This window comes from Pseudorasbora parva, chromosome 25 (assembly GCF_024679245.1).
Source record: "Pseudorasbora parva isolate DD20220531a chromosome 25, ASM2467924v1, whole genome shotgun sequence".
NCBI classification, from domain to species: domain Eukaryota; kingdom Metazoa; phylum Chordata; class Actinopteri; order Cypriniformes; family Gobionidae; genus Pseudorasbora; species Pseudorasbora parva.
The window spans coordinates 4,637,743-4,664,147 of NC_090196.1; the positions used below are offsets into that span (position 1 = coordinate 4,637,743).

The 26,405-nt window shown below is 37.7% G+C and overlaps 1 protein-coding gene across 1 annotated transcript in view; it reads left to right on the forward strand.

The window, feature by feature from the left end:
* sntb2 (syntrophin, beta 2) overlaps positions 1-26,405 on the forward strand; it is a 38,158-nt gene that overhangs the window by 6,973 nt on the left and 4,780 nt on the right. The window contains exons 2-5 of the mRNA XM_067436147.1: positions 16,165-16,366; positions 16,969-17,176; positions 24,099-24,241; positions 24,435-24,631. Coding sequence (XP_067292248.1) covers positions 16,165-16,366; positions 16,969-17,176; positions 24,099-24,241; positions 24,435-24,631 — 750 coding nt within the window. The remainder of the gene's footprint in view (positions 1-16,164; positions 16,367-16,968; positions 17,177-24,098; positions 24,242-24,434; positions 24,632-26,405) is intronic.

Consider the following 26,405-nt stretch of genomic DNA (forward strand, 5'->3'; position numbering starts at 1 on the left):
ACCAGAGTTTGGCTTTCACAGCTCAGAAGGGTATTTAGAGTTGCTAGACGACACTTACGGCAGATTAGATTTGCTGCCGCTAGGGTGCGTCTAGATTTCTAGACTAGGTGTTTAAGAGGTTAAAGGAAAATGGTTTTGTTGGTCTCATATAATTTTGTAAACAATGCATGTACACATTCCAAATCAAATAGCCCACCACAGTGCAACCCAGACACTGATCTACAGCTTTGCTGAATCTCCTGCATCATGGTGAGAGATATGGAGACTGACAGTGAAATATGTGGAGCAGTGCCGCATGAGATGGGCTCTGCTCACACATACCTTATCCTCAGTGGCACTGGCCTAATTAAAATAAGAACTGAATTTGATGGTCTTGGTGGATCTAATGAGATCTTTAAATGGCTTAGAAATTATCCAATGATGCTGCACAGTACCAGTACTGGATTATTCCTCTGGGAAAACTGGATGGGATTTGATCAAGATGTGACATTACACTGAATGAGGTGAAGCAGCAATGAGTGATTAAGCCAGCTATGATTGGTGAAGGTGATTAGAGCATGGAGAAGGAACAGGATACTGGCACAAACTAATTCTTCTAAAGGAAATGAAGCGAATGTATCCCGTTATAATTAGCAGCTTTTAATGAAGACATTTTTATGATATGCTCTGACAGTCTCCCTCGGTGACCGGGTGTAAAGTGCCATGATTAGTTCAAGAATTATTTTTCTTGTTTTTTTTTGTTTGTTTTTTAATTGGATGGCTTTTCATCTAACCATAGCTTTTGAAAGTGTTTTTTTTTTTTTTTTTGTAACAGTCATGAAGTAGCTCAAATTAACATTAACAAAGATAAATAAATGCTTCATAAGTGCAGTTCATTATTTCTGTAAAGTGATACCAAAAATATATTTTATTGTCTTTTGTTAATGTTAGTTCATATTATGTATTGTTATTTATATATTATGTATTATGTTAATTATTATTACACAGTAATGTTTTGTAGATTTAAATTTCTACAAATGCAAATTAAAAAAGCCCAAATTTAAAAAGGCTTTAAAAGTATTGTTAGTTAAGGCTATCTATTGTGTGTGTTCCAGGCATTAAACATCTTAAACTAACTTTTCTTCACGGAATAGAAAGAAACGCCTTCTTTGTTCTCTTTATACGGAACATTTTCCTTATGATGATTCTGAAGTAATCGCGCCGGTGTCTACTATTGCTATAGTATCGGCGCTACATTAATGCGGCTCTGATCGATAGATACACCACACAATCTTATTTCAGTGTTATTAATATTGTAGTACTTTAGCAGTTTGCTTCGTAATTCACTTACATTTAAAAGACGATATTTAGTTAAATTTCATGTATATAACTCATCAGAACTGTGAGTATGCATTTTAGACACATAAATGTGTTTGTTCCGTCCATGCAATAAATGTGCATCCTTGTATAAGCGGGGTTGTATTTCAAATGCTCAGGTATGACCCATTTCCCTAAAACTTCAGTATTTTATTTTAAATAACGAGCTACGGACGGGCGAGCGCAGTCCAGTGAAGGTGGTAAAGAGCGCATGCGTCTGTGAAGGAGATCAGCTGTCAGGGCGCGGATGACACAGCACAACGTCTCTATTAATTCACGCCGGTAGTAGATAATCAAATGTTAATGTTTATTTTAAAGCACTGAATCGTTTTTGAATCGCGATTCATCCGATGACTTCATTTTTTCGCCGTTGACGTCAATGGGATCGTTCTGTCCATTTCTTTTACTGTCTATGCCTGGGATACGCTGGAGCAGAATGTCGTCTCAGCGATTTGTGGTGTTCGGTTCTTGGGTGTAATAATGAACACAGCAGCCATTTTGATGTTGATTTATCTGATATATAGAATTGATACGGTTGAACTTGCACAGATGAGTCCTGAGAGACTCGCTTTGTCAAACTTTCTTCTGTTGTCTAAGCAACGCTTCACACTCAAAACCCCCACAGAACAGAGGGGCGGGGTGAGCAAAGCTCATTAGCATAAAAGGGACATGCACAGAAACGGCTTGCTGAAAACAGCTGTTTTTCACCAGGATAAATGAGTGATTTCTTAGAATACTAAATAGAATTTGTAATTAAAGTATATTACGAAGTTTTAATTTAGACACTAAATAATCATATTAACTTGTACAAAAATGGCATTATATTATGGAGGACCAACCCTGCAAAAATTAAAAATAAATAAATGAATGAATGAATAAGTAAATAAATGAATAAATAAATAAATATACACATATGTAAATTAATATAAACATAAATAGATAAATAAATGTGATAATAGGAAAATAAATAACAGAATAAACGACTTGATAAAATAAATATGATTCATTTTTAATCAAATACAATTTTGTATTATCTTTCCCTTAATTTATTTTTTTCTGCTTTTATAAAAATATATCTTTATAACTTTCATTTGTTAATTAAATTTAACATTTATTTTTCCCTCATGTATTTATTTTTACATTTATTGATCGATTGATTCATTTCTTTTTCTTTTTCCGTGTGCAACATGTAAATGAGGAGGGCGGTCCTTGTGTAGCTTCAGCGCATCATTGGTTGAGAGCTCACCACAGTCTATGAAGCTCACGCAGAGTCAGACCAGCTGAGGAGAGTTGTCAGTAAATGACGGCCGCATAGCGTTAGTTCTTTCACTAAACAAACGTATCAGTGTTTCCAGCTGTTTGACCCATTCAGAAATACGTTTCAATGGTACTTATCAGAAGAGATGGACTCGTTCCACCTTACTACCATCTGACTCACGGGTTTTGAATGTGCTGGGACACAGTGTTTTGCAGCGTGTCTGTTAATTATCGCGGCAACATTTCAGTCTTTACTTCCACATCCATATCGGAATATAACCCTCCTAAAACATCGATAAGCGCATCTAGTTTTAACAACAGTAATTTGATGTGTTGTTTTCGACTTCATTCGCTAAGCGCAACTCTCTAACTAACGTTAGCTGTTTGTGAAACGTCCACCATAGTATACACATGCAAGAGCTGAACTTACAACCTGTCGAGTTCAAAATCACTACTATAAGGACCACTGGAACTTCTCTCAATGTGTCAAACTGCTGGAAACATCGATACGTTTGTTTAGTGAAAGAACTATGCGGCCGTCATTTACTGACAACTCTCCTCAGCTGGTCTGACTGCGTGAGCTTCATAGACTGTGGTGAGCTCTCAACCAATGATGCGCTGAAGCTACACAAGGACCGCCCTCCTCATTTACATGTTGCACACGGAAAAAGAAAAAGAAATGAATCAATCGATCAATAAATGTAAAAATAAATACATGAGGGAAAAATAAATGTTAAATTTAATTAACAAATGAAAGTTATAAAGATATATTTTTATAAAAGCAGAAAAAAATAAATTAAGGGAAAGATAATACAAAATTGTATTTGATTAAAAATGAATCATATTTATTTTATCAAGTCGTTTATTCTGTTATTTATTTTCCTATTATCACATTTATTTATCTATTTATGTTTATATTAATTTACATATGTGTATATTTATTTATTTATTCATTTATTTACTTATTCATTTATTTATTTTTAATTTGTGCAGGGTTGGTCCTCCATATTATATGACCCCTTTAATGACAAATATATTCAAGCATACATATACTGTATAATTAACAATAAGCTCATCTCTAGTTTTTCTTCATTGCTAACTCACAAACTGTGAACAACAAAGGACTTTCCTGAGCTGTCAGTGTTAAGTGACCTGTTGTTTACCAGCTGTTTTATTGACGTCGTTCTGTGGTTGAAACACTGATTGAGTGATTACATGCAGGGCTTGACATTAACACCCACTGCCATTGCGGTTGGTTTTCAGTTGTGGCGTGTAACACAACCACCCACCAGCCACTTTGGCGGGTTGAATATTATTGTAGTCTTCTCAAAAGACATCTATTATAATTGTGTTGTGTGTTATAACCAATTACACACAATTTTTTTGAGCTTCTGAACGCAATGTCTAATAATCAGAGGCATTCGGTTTAGTCATCGGTGAAGCGACAGTTTTGTTCAGAGTGCGCTCACTCACTAAAATCTTCAATCTCATCGTAAACAACAGAGCAGAGATATAGTCTATGTGCGGTGGAGAACGCAGGAGATTCATTCCTCATACAGTGATTGACCGTTTTGTTCAGCAGCTTGAATAGTTTCAAACAAAGATCACAGCAGAACGTCGGCTTGAAACGTTGGTTGTTCGATATTTGCGCATTTAGGGACCGTGTCTAAAGTTACATACATCATTGGTACATATTTCTAACTTCAGTAGCATTTGAAGACAATGACTTTGTCAAAAAGCCAACTGTAAAGTGTTTATCTGGGTGTCTGATGCACACCCTTCAGATTTTTGATATTGAACAAAAAATATTATCACATGAAAATATGTATTTCATAGGCTACTGTTACCACACATACACAAAATATGCTAGATTTAAATGTCATAGCTGATAGAACGCTGATGAGAATATTGCTTGAGGATAAATATTATATATAATAAAGAACATTTAAAACCAAAAAAACGTGTATTTTTCAGACAACCAACTGTTTTCTCATTTACATATAGCCAACAACAAATTTCCTAGCAACAAAATTGTGGCCAGTGAAAATGCTAGTTACTTTGGAAAACCCCTAGCCACAATATGGCTGGTGAGCAAAACATTTTTTTTTTACCTGAGTTTACTGATTACACGAGTCATGATATGGATTTTGGGAAGTTGCACTACCTTTCAACATACCTTTTGATATCCATGCATGTTTTTCGAGATATAACTTGTATTAAACTGGAAGAGGTGAGTCATCTTTTCAAGGCATGTTGAAAATGGGCTGATCGTGAAAAGGCTGCCGCTCTACAGCGGTCTGTCACATCACATTTAGGAGTGTCAAAACAGCATTTATTGTTTAAATTTCGTAATAAAATGGACAGAATTTGAAAGATGACACTTTATTTTTAGAAGTAACAAAGCACAGTGCTATTTGAGATTATTGGATGAGAGGCGCACTACAAATAATGTTTTGTGTTGGAAAATAAATCAGACCTGGCAACCCTGGCTTGAACTACGGGTGATTCATTACTTGCCCTAAATTCGACCCCCCCCCCCCCACACACACACACACACCCTACGAGTTGAAGTTTGACATGTTTCTCTGCACCCTTTTGATTGACAGGATACCATTGGCCCAGATCATTGCCTGTTTTTAAGCAGATAGTGAAAATAATAGCTTTTATCGGCCGATACAGATTATTGGCTGATACATCATTGCATCTGATGTTGACAAGAGTCCAGCACTCTGTAAAGTCCACTCCAGCACATCCCAAAGACTTTCAATGATTGCAAAAATGATCCAATCATAGACTTTTTGAAGCATTTGTCTATTTAAAGGAAGTGTATGTAAGATTGTGGCCAAAACTGGTACTGCAATCACTTTCAAATGACTGTAGAGCAGTGTATTTTTAATTTTATTTTTTTGCCGGGCAGTATATATATATATATATATATATATATATATATATATATATATATATATATATATATATATATATATATATATATATATATTAAAAAAACTCAACATATATCCACATCCTTCCAAAAAAGTTATCTAAAACATGCTTGACATTAAACAAAAACTAGATTGGAAGTTTAACAATATGATATGACGTTGTTCCACCAAACTCAACTCACCACACTCTCTGTTGGTTTAGAGTTTGTTCTCTCCCCAATCATTCCTCTATCATTCTTTTTCGCAGCTTGTTGTGCTAAATAGCGAAGACTTTTTTTCTCCCTCATTTATGGATGTTTCTTTAGCACTCTAATGTGTCAAACTTTAAAGGTGCCCTAGAATGATTTGAAACAATATGTTAAACTGTTCTCTGATATATACATAGAGAGTATGTGGTTTATTTAAGGGAAAAATTGTCCAGATACAGTTGTACAGGTCCATTTACAACCCTATAAATTGTCCCTAGGATGTAATCTCTGTTTTTGCCTTATCTGGAAGGGTCATGAATATTAATGTTGAGCTCTGCTCTGATTGGCTGTTTCACTGCTAATCAATGACGGCTAACACCTATACCGTCCGTCATGGCAATGTTTTTACAATGATAGCTTCTTAACTTTGAATCAAAAACTGAACTGGGTAGCGCGTAAATATGTAGTTTACAGTAACGTTACAGTTTGACAGTAGAGTACAGATTTAAAAGTCGATTTATTTAGCCAAATAAAGTAATGTAGAAGCCACTCAAAATAGTCAGTGTCATGTTTATTACTCACCCGCTGCAAAATAATCATACTTCAGTTCTCAAAAATGTATATTTATTTAACAAATTGACTAGAAGCCTTCCTTCATTTCAACTTAGATGGTGAAGGTGATGTTAGGATCGACTCAGCGATCTGTAAGCAAATAAACAGTAGTAGTAAATGTAGTTAGTTTCTGAGTTATGTGATAAGGATGAAATATAGGCTAATTTAAATTTCAATCCGTCAAAAGGGATCGACATGCGTATCTAATGTTGTATTTTATGACAACACTGGCAGGAAAAAATATTAACCTTTGTCATTTGACAAACTGTGATGTGAGCTAGTCGGAGTTTCCAGTATTAGCATCTTGCGTTAGATCTAGACAACACAGGGGATGTTATCATAATGATGTCTTACTAAGAAACGTTCAGTTTAACCCGGAATGGGTTCGACAGTCAAGAAGTGGATAAAAACACTACTTACTGCTTGCAGGAATACGGTTGAAATCAACCATGACTCTGGACATTGTTTATCTGTGGGAAGGTTATGAAAAGTCCTCACGTCCCCTGCACAGCCTGGAACATGACATTTATTTCCATGGTCTGCCGTTTTCGCCATCCTCGCGTGACGCTTGTTTATCTGCTGAACTCTCGATGGCACGAGGCGTGATCAACAGGCATTATTCAAATGACTCTATGCAATTGGATAGTCCTTCAACCAATCAGACCAACGATTCATCGCTTCTCTATATGTTATTGTGTTAATCCCGCCAATAGTGCGCCAGGTGGATAAACCGGTTTGTGATTGGTCCCTGCAAATTTGTAACAGAAGCAGGATAGTAATATACATACAGGTTTCCAGCCTGAGCTGCAGGGCAAAATCAAATCACCAGCAGCTCGACCTGGGATTACCCAGTCTAGTGTTTGTGACAATCGTCACAAAATTGTAGTAGCAGCTTTGTATGAAACGAGAGAGCAAGTCCGCAATATCAGAAGACATACTGTATTATCTGGACACAAAAATTTATTTGAGTTATTTTGTTAGCTTCCCAAAAGAAAAAAAACATTTTGATTAGGGCTGCACGTTTTCAAGTTCTTCATTAACCGTTAACCGAGGCCCTTAGCGGTTAATACTCGGTTAACCATAGTGTGCGTCAGGGTTATTTTTAGTTTATTAATTTGACGACCACCATCTCCGTAGTGAACGCTCCTATAGAGAGAAATGCACATCATGGATTACACAATCAGAGAGTAGCCTATTTCTTTTCGTTTTAAATTGTTAAAAGACATTTCAAGTTTCTTAAGATCTATTTCATGTCTGTGAGGCGTACGCTGAGTTTCGTTAAATTAGGATGAGATGCGCTCCAGTTCACGAGCAATGCAAGTGGCCGTGAGGGCGCCTGCATGATTAGAGCATGTAACGTTAGTAAAATATGCAGCCGAGAATGATTCACACAGACTCAGCGTTTGACTCGCGCGGCTGAGCCTCTCCCGGCAGAGAGTTCAAGCATCTGTGGACTCGTCCCTTCAGCTCTGGCCATCTTGCTTTCAGTCCGTGATCAGCTTTTTTGTTTTCTTCATTACAGTTAAAGTAACGTCTGCTTTTCTCTAGTCATTCACAAGTTTCTCACTTCAAACTTTCTTTCTTCTGATCTGTTATGCACAGCGCGCGGCTCCCGCTCTGCCTCTGCCCTAATGCGACTTATAGTCCAGTGCGACGTATGTTATTTTCCTCTTCATGACGCATATTTTGACTGATGCGACTCATACTCCGGAGCGACTTATAGCCTGAAAAATGCGGTAAGCACTGCATTGCAATACTTGCATTTCGCCCCGTCACTCTCATTTTTAAAGTGCTCCCACGCTTTCTTTGCCCGCTGGTCATGACTTCTTCTTGTGGATACTACAAATGTCTGGGAGCGCTCTGGCGGTCTCTAGGGGTGCAAACATATATTACAACTAAATTCAAAGCACGTCATTGACGCCACTTAACCGAGCAAAATGTTTCACTCGGTTACGCAATTTTTAACGGTTAATCGGTCAATCGGTTAACCATGGACACCCCTAATTCTGATGTTATCAGAATTTACCGTTGTTATCTGGAAATAACATAACGTTGGATGGTGTGATTTGACATTGTGAAGTATTCCACAGAACGGTGTAATAAGTTTTAAGGTTGGGTATTGTTTGAATTTTAACGATTCTGATTCTGATACTTATCTTTTCCTATTCTTGTCGATTCCTAATTTCGATTCCAATTAGGTAAAAAGAAGAACAAAAACATAGATATCATTGACATTTATTCTATCTTACAAAACATTTAATTTTAGCTGAATACAATGAACAAAAATCAACAGTTTAAAGAACACTTACCGTATTTTCCGGACTATAAGTCGCACTTTTTTTCATAGTTTGGCTGGTCCTGCGACTTATAGTCAGGTGCGACTTATAAATCAAATTTAATTCATACTGACTGACAAGAATAAACATATAGCCGCGAGAATGCGCTCTATGCTGCTCCTGTAGCCTAATATTTACTTATAGACAACAACTTAGAAAGACTGAACACAAACAAAATGCTCCCATAAAGAAAATCTTATTCTGCAAAATACAAACAGCATGTAGTAAAATATGCAGCGGAGAACGAGTCTCACAGCGTTCGTCTCGCGCGGCAGAGCCTCTCCCGGCAGAGAGTTCAAGCCTCTGTGGACTCGTTCCTTCAGCTCTGGCCATCTTGCTTACAGTCCGCAAGTAGATTTCTTTTTCTTCTTCATCACAATTAAAGTAACCTCTGCTTTTCGCCAGTCCCTTACAAGTTTCTCACTCACTTCAAACTTTCTTTCTTCTGCTCGGGTTATGCAGTGAAGCGGGCACGAGCGAGTGCACGTGAGCAGGTGCTCGCATGCGCGCGCGGGTGCTCGCGGCTCCAGCTCTGCCCTAATGCGACTTATAGTCCAGTGCGACTTATATATGTTTTTTTCCGCGTCATGACGCATTTTTTGACTGATGCGACTTATACTCCGGAGCGACTTATAGTCCGGAAAATACGGTACTATGATTTAAAAATCCCAGAATATAGATTAAGCATAATTTAAAGATAAATAAACACTAAGCAATTAAAAAAAAGAACAAATAAACAAAGTAGCGATTGTACAAATAAATACAATTGAACAAAGACACGATTGAAGTACAAAACTGTAATCAAATGTAAAATAACTGCACCTTATTCATAAAATACAGGCTATACATTACAAATATAATTACAGAAGTTATTGTGTTTAGAGCGAGTATAATTTTTCATTGTCTTTAATTAACGTTATCATAGGAAAATCTGCTGTCATTTACGACATCACTAACTGTTTATGAGAACATTTTGACATATTTAGGGCCCGAGCACTGGTGTGAGGAACCTATTGTAGTTGCTCAGCCTATTAATTTTCTTCTCCCAAATAATCACATTTTTGAGTGCCTAAACATCCTTGAACACTCAAGAAACTTTGCACACGTGTCAAATTAGGTGTGGCAAAATGGCTCAATAGAGCCACCTACAAAACTTCAATTAAGCGCCGCTCAAGTATGAAATTCGGTACACACGTAACAGCCTAATACCTACAAAAAAAGACCCTGGGTGCAAAATATAAAAATCCAACAGGAAGTGTGATATTTAGGGCCCTATCTTGCACTCAGCGCAATTGACTTTGTACACCGACGCATGTGTCATTCCTATTTTGCACCCACGCAAAGCGCGCTTTTCCCTTCACAGAAGCACGTCGCTAAACTAGTGAATGAACTTGCGCTCCCTGGGCGGTTCAGCGCAAAAAAGGAGGCGTGTTCCGGCGCAAACAATCCCTGGAGCTATTTTGCTGTTCCATTAAACAGTTACGCCACTGACCAGAAAAAACCTCGTCTAAAGTCAGCGGCGCGTTGTTCATTATGCTATTTTAAGGGCGCATGCTCGACCATAATGTATAGCGTGCACAATGCACATACACTTTGCTCATGAAATCTACACAGATGCAACAGATATTTTTGCAAATCATAAATTGTTACACTAAAAAAATATCAACACGAGATGACGGAAATCATTGTGGTGTGCCACGAAGATGTGAAAAAATAGGCATAAATCTAGCTTACAAATTATTCAGGCTTATTGTAGTAATTAAGGATCAGACCTGTTTGCCCAATAGTGGCAAGACATATGTATATAAGGACATCTGTCTTTCACTGCTCTTACAAGAACATCCGTCTCTTCGGCTGTGAACCGCTCCTGGCGTGCGCCTGGTAAATACGCCATAATAATAGCAATCCATAATGGAACTTGCGCAGCTGCTTTTAAAGGGAATGTTGGATGCCGCTCTGATTGGTTTATTCATGTTACGCCCAAACCACACCTATGAATAATGAAGCTACTTCAGACCAACCCATTTTAGATTTGCGCCGGGCGCAAGAGCCATTTATCCCGCCGGGAAAATAGCAACAGCGCCGAGACCCGCCCACAAAGTTACTTGCGCTTCACGCTTTGACACTTGCGTTTCAGATCGTTAAAATAGGGCCCTAAGAATGTTAGCAGTTTTTACCATTTCCAGACAATGTACTTTAACAAACCCCAATTTCTGGTCTGCCCCGAACTTCACATGTCTGATAAGTGTCCTGTCCTGAAGACATCTACAGGCCAATACTCAGTTAGTCATAGCGCCACCTGCTGGAAACAGGAAATGGCATGCTTTACTCAGTAATTCACTCCTAGAAACACCATTAAAATATGCCACCAAGTCCCAAACATGCTAGAAACACATTAAATCAGGGGTCTCCAACCATTTTTCATTTGAGAGCTACTTTTTAAAAATGAAAGTCGTCGTGAGCTGCTCATGTTATACAATACTTAAAACTCCTAAATAATGCATCATAATTTTCATATTAGCAACTATCCAAACTGTTTTACATCTGAAAGAGTGTAGTAGAAGTTCCAGTAGTCGGTACCAACACCATAAACATTTTACGGTACTCATTATGTTAGTACCACAGCAATTTATTTATTTATTTATTTAACAATTTTTTTAAGAATCACGCGGGGGCATCTGTATACATCTGTCGCATCTGCGCCCGTTATTCACACAGAGACCCAGAATTTGCAGGAGTAATATTTAAATAGTAATTTGCAGTTTAATATTCACAGACACTAGTATATATTCGACTACAGTCTGGAGCCCTGCGCTTGGATTAACACGGAAGCTGCGTGTACCGAATATACGCGGGAGTCGGTACTACTGGTAATTGGTATCGTCATATTTTTTACCCTCTGGTGCTCCTCGTTTAGGGGTTACATTGGTTGTCTTCCCGGTCATAAGTGACCGGACACCTAAAAATTTAACTTCCTCCACCCCAGTAAAACCAATGCAATTTATTTTTCTTCAATAATATTTTTTCTTTTTAATTTTGTATTTTGAGATGATTTGATGGTATTTTTTTAATATTTATGCAATAATTATTGTCTATTTTTGCCATTTAAAATGATAAAATATATATTTTTTTAAAACATTAAAACATTTTTTTTATTTTTATTTGCAGTATTTTAGGTTAAAATAGAGACTTTCAAAAAAAAAAAATTGAAGGCAGATTAGCGCCCTCTTTTGGAATTATTTAAGAAATTATGCAACCATGGGTGTAATCCACTAGAGGTCTCTATGAAGGGGCTTGTGAATTCCCAAGTTCACTTTTCAACACATTTAATAATTTTTTTTAGCTGGATTTGAATAAATATATAAAATTAATCAAATACTATTTTTATATTATTACTTTTTTTTCTGTGAATTTGTGTTTTTGCAGATTTCCCATTCATTTCCTATGGCAAGTGGGAGTATTTATTTTACAACCACTTAGCATGCCCGAATAATGCCCTATTTTTTTTTGTGTGTTTATATACCTAATGCTAGAAAAGTCACAAAGTTTTATAATTTTCAGATGAAGCTGTGATTTTTAAAAATTCTAAATGTGGTTCATAGGTTAAATTTTTCATAGGTGTGTGTGTGTGTATAAGTGTGCGTGTGTGTGCGTGTGTGTGAGTGGATGTGTCAGTATCACACTCTTGATGTTTTAGGGTGCGTTCACACTTGTCATGTTTGGTTCTATTAAAACAAACCCTGGTGCGATTGCTCGGTTAGTGCGGTTCATTTGAACATATGTGAACGCTGCCATCCGAACCCTGGTGCACACCAAACAAGCGGACCGAGACTGCTAAAAAGATGGGTCTCCGTCCGCTTCCAAACGAACTCTGGTGCGGTTCGATTGATATATGAACGCAACACGGACCAAAGACATGTAAACGGACCAAAAACCGGACGTATAATGTCACAAGATGCCACGCATAATGCAGCTGATTTGACGACGCGGAAAGATCGGTGTACGTTATCCAAAATGAGTAACTTTAACGTTAGAGGGCAAACGTGGAGCAACGAGGAAGAGCCTCATCAATATTTGGTCTGACGAGCATGTTTCGAAAATGCTAGAAAAAACGCACAAAAAACACACCTGGATCTTCTCATCAAAGTTCCTGTGTTGCCCATTATTAGCAGGTACAGACGACAGAACGGCCGTCTCTTTTGCACAACGGAGGAAATCCTGCTGCTGTTTTGAATGTTTTGAACATTTTATGAGCTCTTCATGAGTTCTCAGCGGGTAAAAATAATGCCACATGTACACGCATAAAATGATCGCGTTTAATCCAGCACACAGCGTTGTTTTGAACATTTCATGAGCTCTTCATGAGTTCTCTGGTAAAAAATAATGCCATATGTGTTACACGCATAAAATGATCGCGTTTAATCCAGCACACAGCATTGTTTTGAATGTTGTGAACATTTCATGAGCTCTTCATGAGTTCTCTGGTAAAAAATAATGCCACATGTACACGCATAAAATGCCCGCGCGTGTAATCCGCACACAGCATTGTTTTGCATGTTCGGTAAACGAGCTCCTACGTCATATAAGCCGACCAATCAGGTTGTGAGCGTCTCCCTGTGCCTTTGGTTCGGTAACTTTAGGTTCGCTGTTAAAAATGCCCGTGTGAACGCTAAGCGGACCAGGACTATTATGTTTGTTTTTGTTTTTTGGTCCGGACCAAACTAACCAAACGAACCGAACTACAAGTGTGAACGCACCCTTAGAGTGTCACCCCTTTACTGCTGTGTACTTTTTTTTGCTGTGCCAATTTGTAGATTGTACACACAAATATTCAGAGAATTTTTGTATTTTTGCCGATTTCCCATTCATTTCCTATGGTCGGTCATTTATGACTGAAGACAATGAACGTTACTTTTTTTTAAATGACCAATTAGCATGCTCGAATCATGACCCCAATTTTTTTGTGTGTTTACATAACTAATGCTAAAAAAGTCACCAAGTTTCATATCATTCTGATGAAGCTGGGATTTTACAAATTTTAAAACAGAAAATTTTTCGGTCAGAAATGACCGAAGAGCACCAGAGTTTCACTACCAACATGGTACTAAACTACCTGTACTTATAACAACCCTACATTTGCATGTTTACATTTACATTTGTTCATAAATAAAAAATTCTAAGTCAGATAAAATTAGCTCACTCTGATTAGATGCAAAGTACCTCTTGGCGAGCTACCTCCACTCAAGCCACGAGCTACTGGTAGCTCGCGAGCAGGGTTGCCAGGTCCCAGAAATATTTCTAGCCCAATGACAACTCAAAACCCGCCCAAATGGAATGAAAACTAGCCCAATTTTTCAGTGTCCAATCAGATTAGACAACCACTGGATTCCCATAAAGGGCCTACAAATAAACTCATATATATATATATATATATATAAAAGTGATATAAAATTGATTGTTTAAAAAAAAAAAATATCTTCTGCTCACCAAGGCTGCATTTATTTGATCAAAAATACAGATAAACAGTATTATTGTGAAATATTTGTACATAAAATAAATAACTATTAAAAATAACTTTTCTATTTTAATATAATCTAAAATGCAATTTATTTATGTGATTCAAAACTGAATTTTCAGCTGAATTATTCCAGTCTTCAGTGTCACATGATCCTTCAGAAATCATTGTAATATGATGATTTGCTCCTCAAGAATTATTTATTATTATCAATGTTGAAATGTTTTTTTTTCAGGATTATTTAATTAATAGAAAGTTCAAAAGAACAGCATTTATCTGAAATATAAAGCTTTTTCAACTTTATAAATGTCTATACCGTCACTTAATTAATTTTTATGGCATCCTTGCTGAATAAATGTATTCCTTTCTTTGTTTACCCCACCCCTACCCCCGGTAGTACAATGTTACTAAAGTTTTCTATTTCAGATGAATACTGTTTTGTTTTTGTTTTTTACTTTCTATTAATTAAATAATCCTAAAAGTGTTTTAACATTGATAATAACCATATGTTTGTTGAGGAGGAAATAATTATGTTATAATGATTTCTGAAGGATCACGTGACACTGAAGACTGGAGTAATGATGCTGAAAACACAGCTTTAAATCACAGGATAAATTAACGTTACACTTTACTATATTCAAATATAAAACAGTTTCTTTACATTTTAATAATATTTCACAATATTACAGTCAACATTACTTTTTATTTTTAATAAAATAAATGCAGCTTTGGTGAAGATACTTATTTCAAAAACAATCAAAATAGTCGTTTCCAAAATTGTGTGTGTGTGTGTGTAACGTTACAGTTTACAATCTCAGGGCTGTCTCCTTTTAGACATATGCTCTCTTCCCCACCCTTCTCATGTGGTGCTGAATAGATTTCAGCAGTAAAGAGAGAAAGCATCTGTGGTGATGGTTTTCTCCATTTACCTGATATTTTATAGTGCTGCTTGTTCATCCACGGACAACCGAACCGATGCTTCAACCACCAAAGGCATAACTCATGTGACGGGATGATGCTTGATTTGTGAAATGCTCAAGTGACGTGTCTACTCACGTGCAGCGGTTGTTGCCAAGTGAATTCGTTGCCGGGGATCAATACCCACTAATAAACCGTTCCATTTTATTTTTTCTTTGGCTCTTTTATATTGTTTCGCGGCTGCGGTACTTTTTTAATTGTAGCCCAAAAAACCGCAACCCGCGGCTCCGTAATTTTTCCCGCAACTCCTTTTTTAAAATAGCCCAATTGTGCGGGAAAACCGCGACCCTGGCAACTATGCTCGCGAGCGACGTGTTGGAGACCCCTGCATTAAATCATACAACACTTCGGTAAGTGCTAATGTATGCGATTTACGCCACGGAACGGGAAGTTGTTCTAACTCAGGCATACAATGTCCGATATGCCCCAAACATCACATGTCTGTTAATAGCCCTAGCTTGAAGACTTCTACATGCCAATATACAGTTATAGTCAAAGCGCCACCTGCTGGCAACAGGAAGTGTGGCACATTGAATTAACTTAAATAAATGCATGTCGCCTACTGTTCATTGTTTTCCTAAGGCCACCGGTTGTCGGTGGTCCCTTGTGCAAAGGCCCTTTCATCGCTGCTCGCAGCTTTAATTTTATGCGTATTTGTCCATTTGTGTGCTGTGCAAAAGAAGACGAGGAACAGAACTTATTATTGCACAATAGCCACAATGAGAAGCCATTTTGTGGGCATTTGTGTGTGTGCATCTCTGAAAACCTCGCACATGTCTTCTTTGCGCTTGAATGGTTTAAAGTCACACACAGAAACCGATACGCTGAATTAAAGCTATAATGCATTTTTTTTTTAAATCGAATTACCTGTTCTGGGAAATTTGGAACCGGTTCAAGAGCCTTGTCAATTAATACTGTCTTTTTCTTTTGGATGTGTCTGATATTGGATTCTCAGTCAAGGCTGTATGTTTTGTGTGCAGTGAAGTACATCAGGGAGGTGTCGCCACTCTTTAAGAAGTCCTCTATGAGTGCAGATCTGCAGTGGGATGGACGTCTTCACTCTCCAAACCTCAGCAGCAGCGACGATTCGCCTAAGAGCAGTGCAACTCGTGACAGAAAGGTCATCCCGCTCAAAATGAGCTTCATCAGCCGAAACCTTACCATGCCTGACCTAGAAAACAGGTTTGTGTGTGTGTGTAAGTTTTCAAAAGTAACCAAAAGCAGCATTTTGCTCCTGGGATTGACTGTCATTCTACTGTGAGCACAGCAGTTACATTCGGAAATGAATCTCATGAAAACCTCCAGGTCATGTTTGTTTCACTCCCAAAATCAACACTAGCTTGCTGTGAATTATAAGTTCAACCAAATATGAATCAATATTACAATAATGACAGTATTTGCTGATTAATATAAAATTGTGAAATAAATACACAGAAATGTTTTACTTGTTTGTGACTTTGGACCACAAAACCTTTAAAGTTGTCCTTAGCAATGCATATTTCTACTAATAATAAATTGTTTATATATTTACTGCAGGGATTTACAAAATATCTTCATGGAACATGATCTTCACTTAATATCCAAATGATTTTGGCATAAAAGTATAAATGGATAATTTTGACCCATACAATGTAAATATACCTGTGAGACTTATGACTAGAGTTTTGTGGTCCAGGGTCACATTTAAAGAAGTAACTTGAGTTTTATTTTGTAACTTCAAAAAGTAACATGATACTTTACTCATTTCTTTCAAGCAGTTTTGAGTGATGCTTTGTTTCGTGCAGACTGTTGGAGCTTCACTCTCCGGACGGCCAGCACACTGTGGTGTTGCGGTGTAAAGACGGGGCCACTGCTCACTCCTGGTTCACAGCCATTCACACAAACATTGCTGCCCTGTTACCACAGATGCTTGCCCACATCAACTCCTTCTTGAGCAACCCTAATGCCAACACACACTGCACGCTCAAACACATCGGCTGGCTGGCAGAGCAGGTATTTCAAACACACACCTATGCTCACCGAATGTCTCTTGCATTCTGAGGTAATTTCTGAGGTACTCAACCTAAAAAAAAGCGAATTAAAACGAAATAAATCTGCTCATCTGCTTACACTGTTGATGCTTGTTCGTTCCTGTTGCATGTCCTCAAACTGGCAACCTACATGAGCGTTGACTAGGGATGTTACAAGTACCGGTACTTCAGTACCAAGTCTGTACTAGTGTTGTCAAAAATATCGATATTTCGATATATATCGATACTGGAATATCTGAAACGATACGATTCTCAGTTTTTACAGTATCGATATCAGCTGCGCTCTCCTCTCTGACCATCAGCGAGTTGACACCTGGTTGACACACACCGGCATATTCTCCCTCAGCCCGGTTAACCTGAGCACGGCGAAGAGGGCGAACGCGCGTTGTGCTGGACTTTTTCCTCATGACAGTGTGTTAGTGTGTTGACACACACCGGCATATTCTCCCTCAGCCCGGTTAACCTCTGAGCACGGCGAAGCGGGCGAACGCGCGTTCTGCTGGACTTTTTCCTCATGACAGTGTGTTAGTGTGTTGACACACACCGGCATATTCTCCCTCAGCCCGGTTAACCTCTGAGCACGGCGAAGCGGGCGAACGCGCGTTCTGCTGGACTTTTTCCTCATGACAGTGTGTTAGTGTTAGTGAGTGATCGGTCTGAATTTCGCGCGGGATTGCACATAAATTAATTCTACTAATCCCCGCAGATTTCGTGCTCCACATCTGAAGCGCACACACACATAGCCTACCGTAATAAAGCCGCCTCTGACATGATACAAGTGCAAACATTTGCTTCCTTTTCCAGCTTATTATTGGTCAAATACACTCAAAGAATTATCAGTGCACATCTGGAAGAGTATTAACGTAAACACAGTCGCAAACAGTTCAGGAAGAACGAGGAACAGGAACAGTGTTTAGGATCCGTGCGTCTGTTAGTCTTAAAGGGACCGCAGTCATTTGTTATTCAAACTACAAAAAGACACGATCAACTGCTCTTGACTGATCAACTTGTGTAACTTTAATAGTTTCATCTGTACGCTATTGAATTTTTTACAAAGAACATTATCCAATGTTGTTTTAAATGTAATTACTATGCATTTTTTTATTCAGTTTCTTATCTGAATGTTAGACCTACCTGAAAAAATAAAGCAGTCTGTTTAATTTGTATCTTCTATTCTATTGCATTTATTTGTGCTATTGTTTGTAATCTGTTTATTTGTCCTTATTTCATTACTGTTTACTCGTCTTTTTTAATTCAATTTACCATTCGAAATCAAGCTTTCTTGTGCTGTGTGTAAGCTATTGCAACACAATTACCCCATTGTAAATAATAATATGAGATAGCAAAAATTTGTGAGATAATTTTAATAGTAATTGATCAATTGATCAATAATTGTTCAAATCAAAACGATGCCCAACCCTAAGGAACATGCTGGCCACATGAATTTTTAGTAAAAAATAACAATGAATAATAACAAGTTCTGTTGTCATATTAAGCATCTTATCTTATTTATTTATTTTTTTACTGTGGTATCGATTTAGTATCGATATATCGATATTTTAGTCTGATATCGTATCGAAGTCATAATTTTGGTATCGTGACAACACTAGTCTGTACTGAAATTTAAAAATGTGACAATACCAGATTTTCTGTAGTACCAAGTCCCGAGTTTATTCGGTACCCGCCAATGCATTAAGTCGCTGTTTATCTAAGCACAGGGCTCCAGGCTGTAGCCGAATATATATAATATATATATATATATACTATTTAAATATTACTCCTGCATGTTCTACGTCTCACACAGATATGTGCACACGCATGACACTCGCTATATTTTTAACCTCTGCCGTGCCGACCAGGACACCTCTGGTCTATTACCTCAAAATTAAATGAGAACAAATTTGACACACATATACATGGCGTACTCTAAGGACACCTAAAAAGTCGTGGACATTGGGCAAGACGTGCTGCTATAACTGCCAAAACAAATATTCCTTAGTAAATTGCCTTTAAATTGTCTTTCTTCATCTATGATCTATTTATTGTGATACACCTTAGCCAATACCTAGGCAGTGGCTACTCTTCCTGAGGTCCCAACAAGTAAAAATGCATAAATCCACAACAATAAAAAGTCAATGAATCATACAAATCCAAAATTAATTGATTTACTATTGTGCAATTAAATGGTCCTTTAAAGATTTTTTTCAACGTATTTTATTTTTACTTTATTTTACTTCAAATGTATAATATGCAATAGTAAATGATTCCATATTTCCATTCCTCGATGTGTTACAGTGCATTGTCTTACAGTAGTTTTGGAAACAACAACATTAGGAACTTTAAATTATTTCTTATAAAACAAAGCAGAAAGACAATCTGTAATTATCTTTAATTCATAATCTGAAATAATTGTTCTAATAGTATATCTGACTTTGGGTACAGATATTACGCTGATTTATGGATCACCAAAATGCTTTCGGTGTTTGTCACGTTGACAATCAGCGTATTATTCTGTTCCTACTTTGACCAACTGTAATTCCTCATCCAAAGCAGTAGATAACTGCTTAATTAATGTTGCAGTTAAATATAATGTTGTTTCATCTGCATACGTGATTTTCTGTGCACACTTTAAAACAAGAGGAAGTTTATTGGTAAAATAGAAAATAGTAATGGCCCTAAACCACTTCCTTTGAGGGCACACCATATTGCAACTCTTTCACATCGTCAAAACTTCCAATATAAAATACACTATGTCCCCTATTAGACTGATAACTTTAAAATCTATGTAAGTAATTGTAAAATAAAATGTAACAATTCTGCTCCTAATTTATTATTCAATCATTTGTTAGAGTGAACTTGTAAAAACAACATAATTAATGTTAAAGGTACATTAATTATCACTATTGCCTTAATGTTTTATAGTGTCTTTGGCTGCAACATCCATTATGATTGTTTGTGATTTGGTCTTAGTGGCTTAGGAGTCCCCTTGACTACTCCTAGCATTTCATTCTGATTTAGGAGCTAGTTTTAGTGCTAAAATGTTTTGTGAAATACTCTTAGAACAAAAATGTAGGAGTCCTAAAATTAGGACTGATACGGCAATTATTTTTAAGAGTTTCTCCTAAATTGGCAAGTTAGGAGCTACTTTTAGCCTTAAGATGTTTTGTGAATACAGCCCCAGTTGTGCAGCATGTTGTTTGAATGTTTTATGTCTGGATTTGAATACCAGAACTCTGCATTTTTTTGGTGGGGGAATAAAAACATTAAAATGGTTGTTTTTATGGATTCATTTAATTCAAGGGGTCATATAATGCAATTTTTAATCTGATTCTTTAGTGTCTAAATTAAAAGATTGTAATATACTTTAATTAAAAATTCTCCTTAGTACTGTAAAAAAGCACTCATTTTACCTGGTCAAAAACAGCTCTGTTTTCAGCATAGACCTTAAAAAAATATGGACGACTCGACATCATCCGTTTCCGCTTGCCATATTTGAAGCTTTTAGGCGGCCTGCACGGCGCAGACATCTTGGGACCGAGTCTGCGCAGTAGCGATTTCAGGACCGGAGTTGCGCAGGAAGTAGAGCAGGAAGTACAGCTGCGATATCAAAAGCCCGCCCACACTCTCGCAGATGCAGAACAATTAATAATGTTGGTGTGAAATAAACAGTTATGGAAATGTAGAAATTAAAGCTAAAGCTCCAATCTGCCCCCAAAAATCCCGAAAAAAGTCCGTTAGTGCCTCAGTGACAACTTCACTCAGAGAAGCCGTCAGTCTCAGCTGTCAATCATGACGTCACACCCCCCGCTTTTAAAGCGTCAGATAACTAACTAAAACTAAACGTATTTTAAAAACGAACACCTGAAATGAAATCATCGTGATGATAACTGCTTTCAGTGACATAAACTAACTTTGGGGAAAAAATATTTGAAGTGTGATTTTATTGTTTAGTTTGCCTCGCGTCCATTAGAAAACACAGAGGGGCGGCTATACTGGGACCGGTCACCGGGGGGCGATCGAGGCGCGAAAGCTTCAGTTAATGAGAGGGAGACTGCAGGCCTGGTTTTCACAAAGCCATTTCAGTGCATACAGCTTAAATGATAATGAGCTTTGCTCAGCCCGCCTCTGTTCTGTGTGCCGTTTTGACACACACACACACACGTGGAGAGTTGCTTTGACAACAGTTGCGGTATATTTTGAAGAGAATGGCGGTGGGAGACTCTGAGGACACATCATATCAATTTGAACCCAGAACAAGATGACGGCCAGCAAGCTGGATGTTTCTGAATGGTTGGTTAACGTAATGTCACTTTGATCTATCTTTGTATGCACCGGCAGGGTAATGTTAGTTAGCGTAGTGAGATACGAATGCTATGTGTTTACTGATGTATACGTTAGTTCACTGACAGATTGATGTGACAGCTAATGGTCATGAAAAACGTTTTTTCGGTTAGTTTTGGTTTGTCAGTGATGCATAACGTTATCTATGCATTTTATTAACTGTTACAACACGATTTAAAACAAACTTTTTGTTACAGTAACAGACACTGTTATAAACCATCTACAAAAGTAAGCTTAGTGTAGTGTTACCACGTTAACTTTATCACTAGCGTACACAGTTTGTAATAACACAATAATGCGTTGTTCATTATAAACGTGGCATTATGAATTATATTGAGAACGTCATACATATAAAGCATGCCGTAATTTAACTTGCCCTGTAAACTTTAGCCGCATTCATCGTGAAGTGTGCAAGCATTTCAAACTACACTCACTTCTTCTGGAGGGGCAGCAGGAGCACGAATAGTTGGAACTGATCCTTTATTCAGGAGCAGCTTCTTAGCAAAACCTGCTTTATTTCCCTTTGAAAACAACTCAGCCACTGCGTCTTCAGCAGTTCAGATTTAGGAACATCAGAATGGCTGCTGTGTTCATTATTACACCCATGATCAGAACACCACAATCGCTGAGACGCCATTCTGCTCCAGCGTATCAACAATGGCGGATGTGTTGAAATGCTGCTGTCAATCAACAATCGGGGGAGGGGCGTGTGTGGTGTCACACGGTCGAACAGCTTGATGTGAGACAGGAGAAAACATATACACAAATCCGGCGAAACTTGGAAGTAAAGCATCGCCGCCATTACTGCGTGCCTTAATGCTAAGGACTTAGAGCAGCGTGTACACTAAAACACTTCTCAAATGAGGTTAATAGCTGAACAATGACTAATTCTCCCCTCATGTCATGCTATAATAGCCTACCTTTTTTCCCCTTATAAATTATTTTTATTTTTGATACGAATGTATACTATTATTATTTTTTCCCCTGTTTGTATTAAGAGCTGCTCCCTCAGGCTATATCTTTTCTGTATCCTATTTCGAAGAAGTTGATTTTATGCAACGATATTTGTTTGTAAATCTTGATACTTTCAATAATAATAAAATAAATTAATAAATAAATAAACAGCAGCGCGCGGCAGTAATGCACGGCGCGCGCGCTGTGATGAACGTAAAGAAAACCACTTAAAGACAGAATAATTAAAACATACGTGTCCATTACAAAGGGACTTAGTCACAATTAGACAAATATGAAACGTGAAATATGGCCTTATTAAATCAGCACGTAAACTTGCGTGACCCACCGATGTGCTCATGTTCACAAGCTGCAATAAATAAACACGGCCAGTTGTAGCAATAGAATACATCTTCCTACAGGTATAAGATTATTTTATTAATCATCTGGCATGCGATGAGCGTCAGAACCTAAACTACAGGGCATGAGTTCGGGATGGATCGGCCAGATACTGCATCCTACATCACAGATCAGCTGCTGCGTATGAATCACAGTGTCGTGAGGTTTTCAGGCAGTGGACTCGTACCATAACGTCAGTAACAATAGAGACAACTACAAAGGTAAATTTGTGTAATTGTGACTTAAAGTCCCTTTGTAACGCGCACGTATGTTTTAATAATTTTCTGTCTTTGAGTGGTTTTCTTTACGTTCATTTGATCCTTCATCATTTACAGTGCGTCGTGCATTACTGCCGCGCGCTGCTCTAAGTGCAGCATAAGTCCTCATAACTGTTCGTTATTTCACGTTCTTAAAACGTGTTTGTGTAAAACAATTCCGTGATCACGGAAAGCAGGGCCCTAATATTAGCAACACAGCTCATAATGACAGTGTTCAGTTTGATTGCTGTCTTAATTACATTACATTTACAGACACATTTATACATTAATACATCATGTTGTCAATAAATTACCTTTATCTGTAAGTTTTGGCCACTGCCTGACATCATCTACCCAATGTTCCCTTTCACCAGACAATTTATTTAATGTGCAGGATCCGCTTTCATTGAAATGTCATTAGAGGACACCGGCAAGTGTCACACCGCCACGCACTTCGCAGGCATGCAGTAATGGCGGCAGGCAAGATGGCGGCGCCCATAAAGTTCACGGCGGATTTGTGTATAAGGAGATAACAAAACAAAAAAAAACACTAGACGCATTTTTCTCAGTATAGGATGGTTGTGTACCGGCACTGCCAACACACATTTCCATGTAAAAGTGCATGTACCATTATATGACCCCTTTAAAGTAGCTAGTAGCCTACTTTAAAAAAAAAGTTTTTTACAAGTAAATATTATAGCATACAAACATTACAGACAGCAAACAAGGCAGCTATGGCAAAATATCAATTGCACTTCTATAAATGACTTACAGTTCCTTTACAGTTATTGAGGAAAACATCATAAAGTACTGAACACATTTTACCGTTAGGTACATTTGAGGTACCGGTTAAAATACCTTTCCCCAACCCTACCGTTGCCTATGGAAACTGTATGGATTATGGATTCAGTGGCTGATTGTTGTGTTCTTGTTTAGCTCGAGCTGGATGGCGGGCGGCATCAGTACAGACGAGTCATCATGGCACTTACAGAGAAAGACATCTTGCTGTTCCAGTCAGTGCCGTGGACGTATGAGAGCTGGACCTCTCCTCTCTTAACACACCCACTACTCGCCACACGGTAAAACTCTAGCTTTAGCAAAGTTTTAAGCATTCATAATTTATGATTTCCACCCTTACTGTTTTCCATTAAAACAGGCTATGTAACATATTTTCTTAAAAGACTCTTCCCAGTCTTTTATTAAAACATACATTTTCAAAATTTTGCCTGTGAATAAACTCAATTGCCTGTTTTGTATTGGTTCTGTGTATAGGCTTGTTCACTCAGGCAGCGTCCGCAGTTCTCCGGCTCTGGGTGGAGATTTGGTGTTCGCTACACGTACAGGCACAGGTCGAGGGATCGAGTCTCATGTGTTTCGTGTAGAGACACACTGGGATCTGTCCACATGGACACGTGCGCTGGTGCAGGGTGGACATTCGGCTGCTGAACTCATCAAAGAGGTTTCCATAGGTGTGTGTGTGTGTGTATATATACAATCAGAAAGGCATCTATCCTTCCCTAAAACCTGCCTTAAAAACTTTACAGGCCAATCCTACTTTAGCAAACATGGCCATCCCAGTATTATTATTTTTAGACAAATTTGTATCGTTTTTGTTATTATGTAAGTACATAGAAGTTATGAGAGTTTGAATAATTTCAGCATTAAAAGAGAATTCAGTTTTCTAAATGCATATAATAGATCTTTTTGTGAACGATTAATGTAGTGCTGCAACGACGCGTCGATTTCACGTGCGTGAAATGCGTCGACGTGCCACACTGTTTGTTTACATCTCGCGTAATGGCACACAGGGAATGGAGAAAGTTGCATTCTATCACAAAAACAGAGACCACTGTTATCAAAAGTATGGGAATACTTTAAACAGAGGACAAATAAAATGGCCCTTTGCTCCTTTTGCAAAACCGATATGGTGTACCACGGCAGCACAACGGCGATGCGCGAGCACCTCAGAGGAAAACATCTCTTGGTGCTCTCCGGTGTTACGGTTTAACTGGTTTCCGTGTGATCTGGTGACTAACTTCCTGGTTCAGGTCGGATATTCTTGTGCTTGCGGCATTCTGAAAAGTTGAGATGTTTTTAACTCGATGCGGTGCGGACGCGCCTGGAAAAAACGAGCGCGCCGCTTTCATTATGAGAGCGCTTATCACGCGCCTACATTGGAAATAATGAACTTGAGCGCGCAAAAGACGTGATATGTGAACGGCCCCTTAAAAGACAGCGCACCGCGAGACAACAGTCACAAACCACCGAGCTACCCCGAATCAGCTCCAGATCTCTGGAAACCATAGCAGAACCCTGACTAGACTTTATGGTTTGTGATGCTAAAGAACATTTCATGACGTCTCAGACAACTGTAAATTTATGGCTACTGTGGTTTAATTATAAACGCTATCATAAACTACCATAGTAAAATAATTGTATGCCTCTTTATTATTTTATACTGTAAAAACTTCAACCACATTGATTGAAAATGAATAAAGGTTGACATATTATATTAGAAGTCGTACTTATATATTTTTTTGTAAAGTTATCCAAAGGATTCATGAGCTAATTACAAAAAAGAACATTAGATTAATTATTTATTGTAATAAAAATAATCGTTAGATTAGTCGACAGAAAAAATAATCGTTAGTTGCAGCTCTAGATTAATGAACGTTTCCTTTTTCTTTTCTTTTTTTGACCTCATAATCAAAAAACTTGATCTTCTGGTGAAACCGACAGACTTCTCTCTGGTGACGTATGCATTACTTCTCCAATCGTTTAGTCAGGTTAAACCCCGCCCCTGCAAGCTTGTGTTCCTTTGCCTCAAGTTTAAGTGCAGCACCCATATCTGAACATCCAATCAACAACTCAGTTTAAATGTTGATAGGTTTATTTTTATTTATTTAACTTTTATGAGTTAAATAAGTTCACAATACTATATCATACTGATTGCAATTAAATGATGCAGACACAATACTTTTGGTAATTTAACAATAAATGAAGGAATAAATTAAAAGTCAGAATTCTTTTAATTAATTAAAATGTTCTTATAGTTATACATGCTGAATGAATATTAATCTTACAAGAACCAAATTAAAGTGACATTTTATTGAGAATTGAGTTTTTCTTTGAAAAGTCCAAATTCATTCCTGTGGGATGTTCTGTAAGACTTGCCTGAGTTACCATGGGCTTAGCAAAGCCATAACTGAGTGGGAGAAAAATCTGAATTGAGAGATCTTTTCC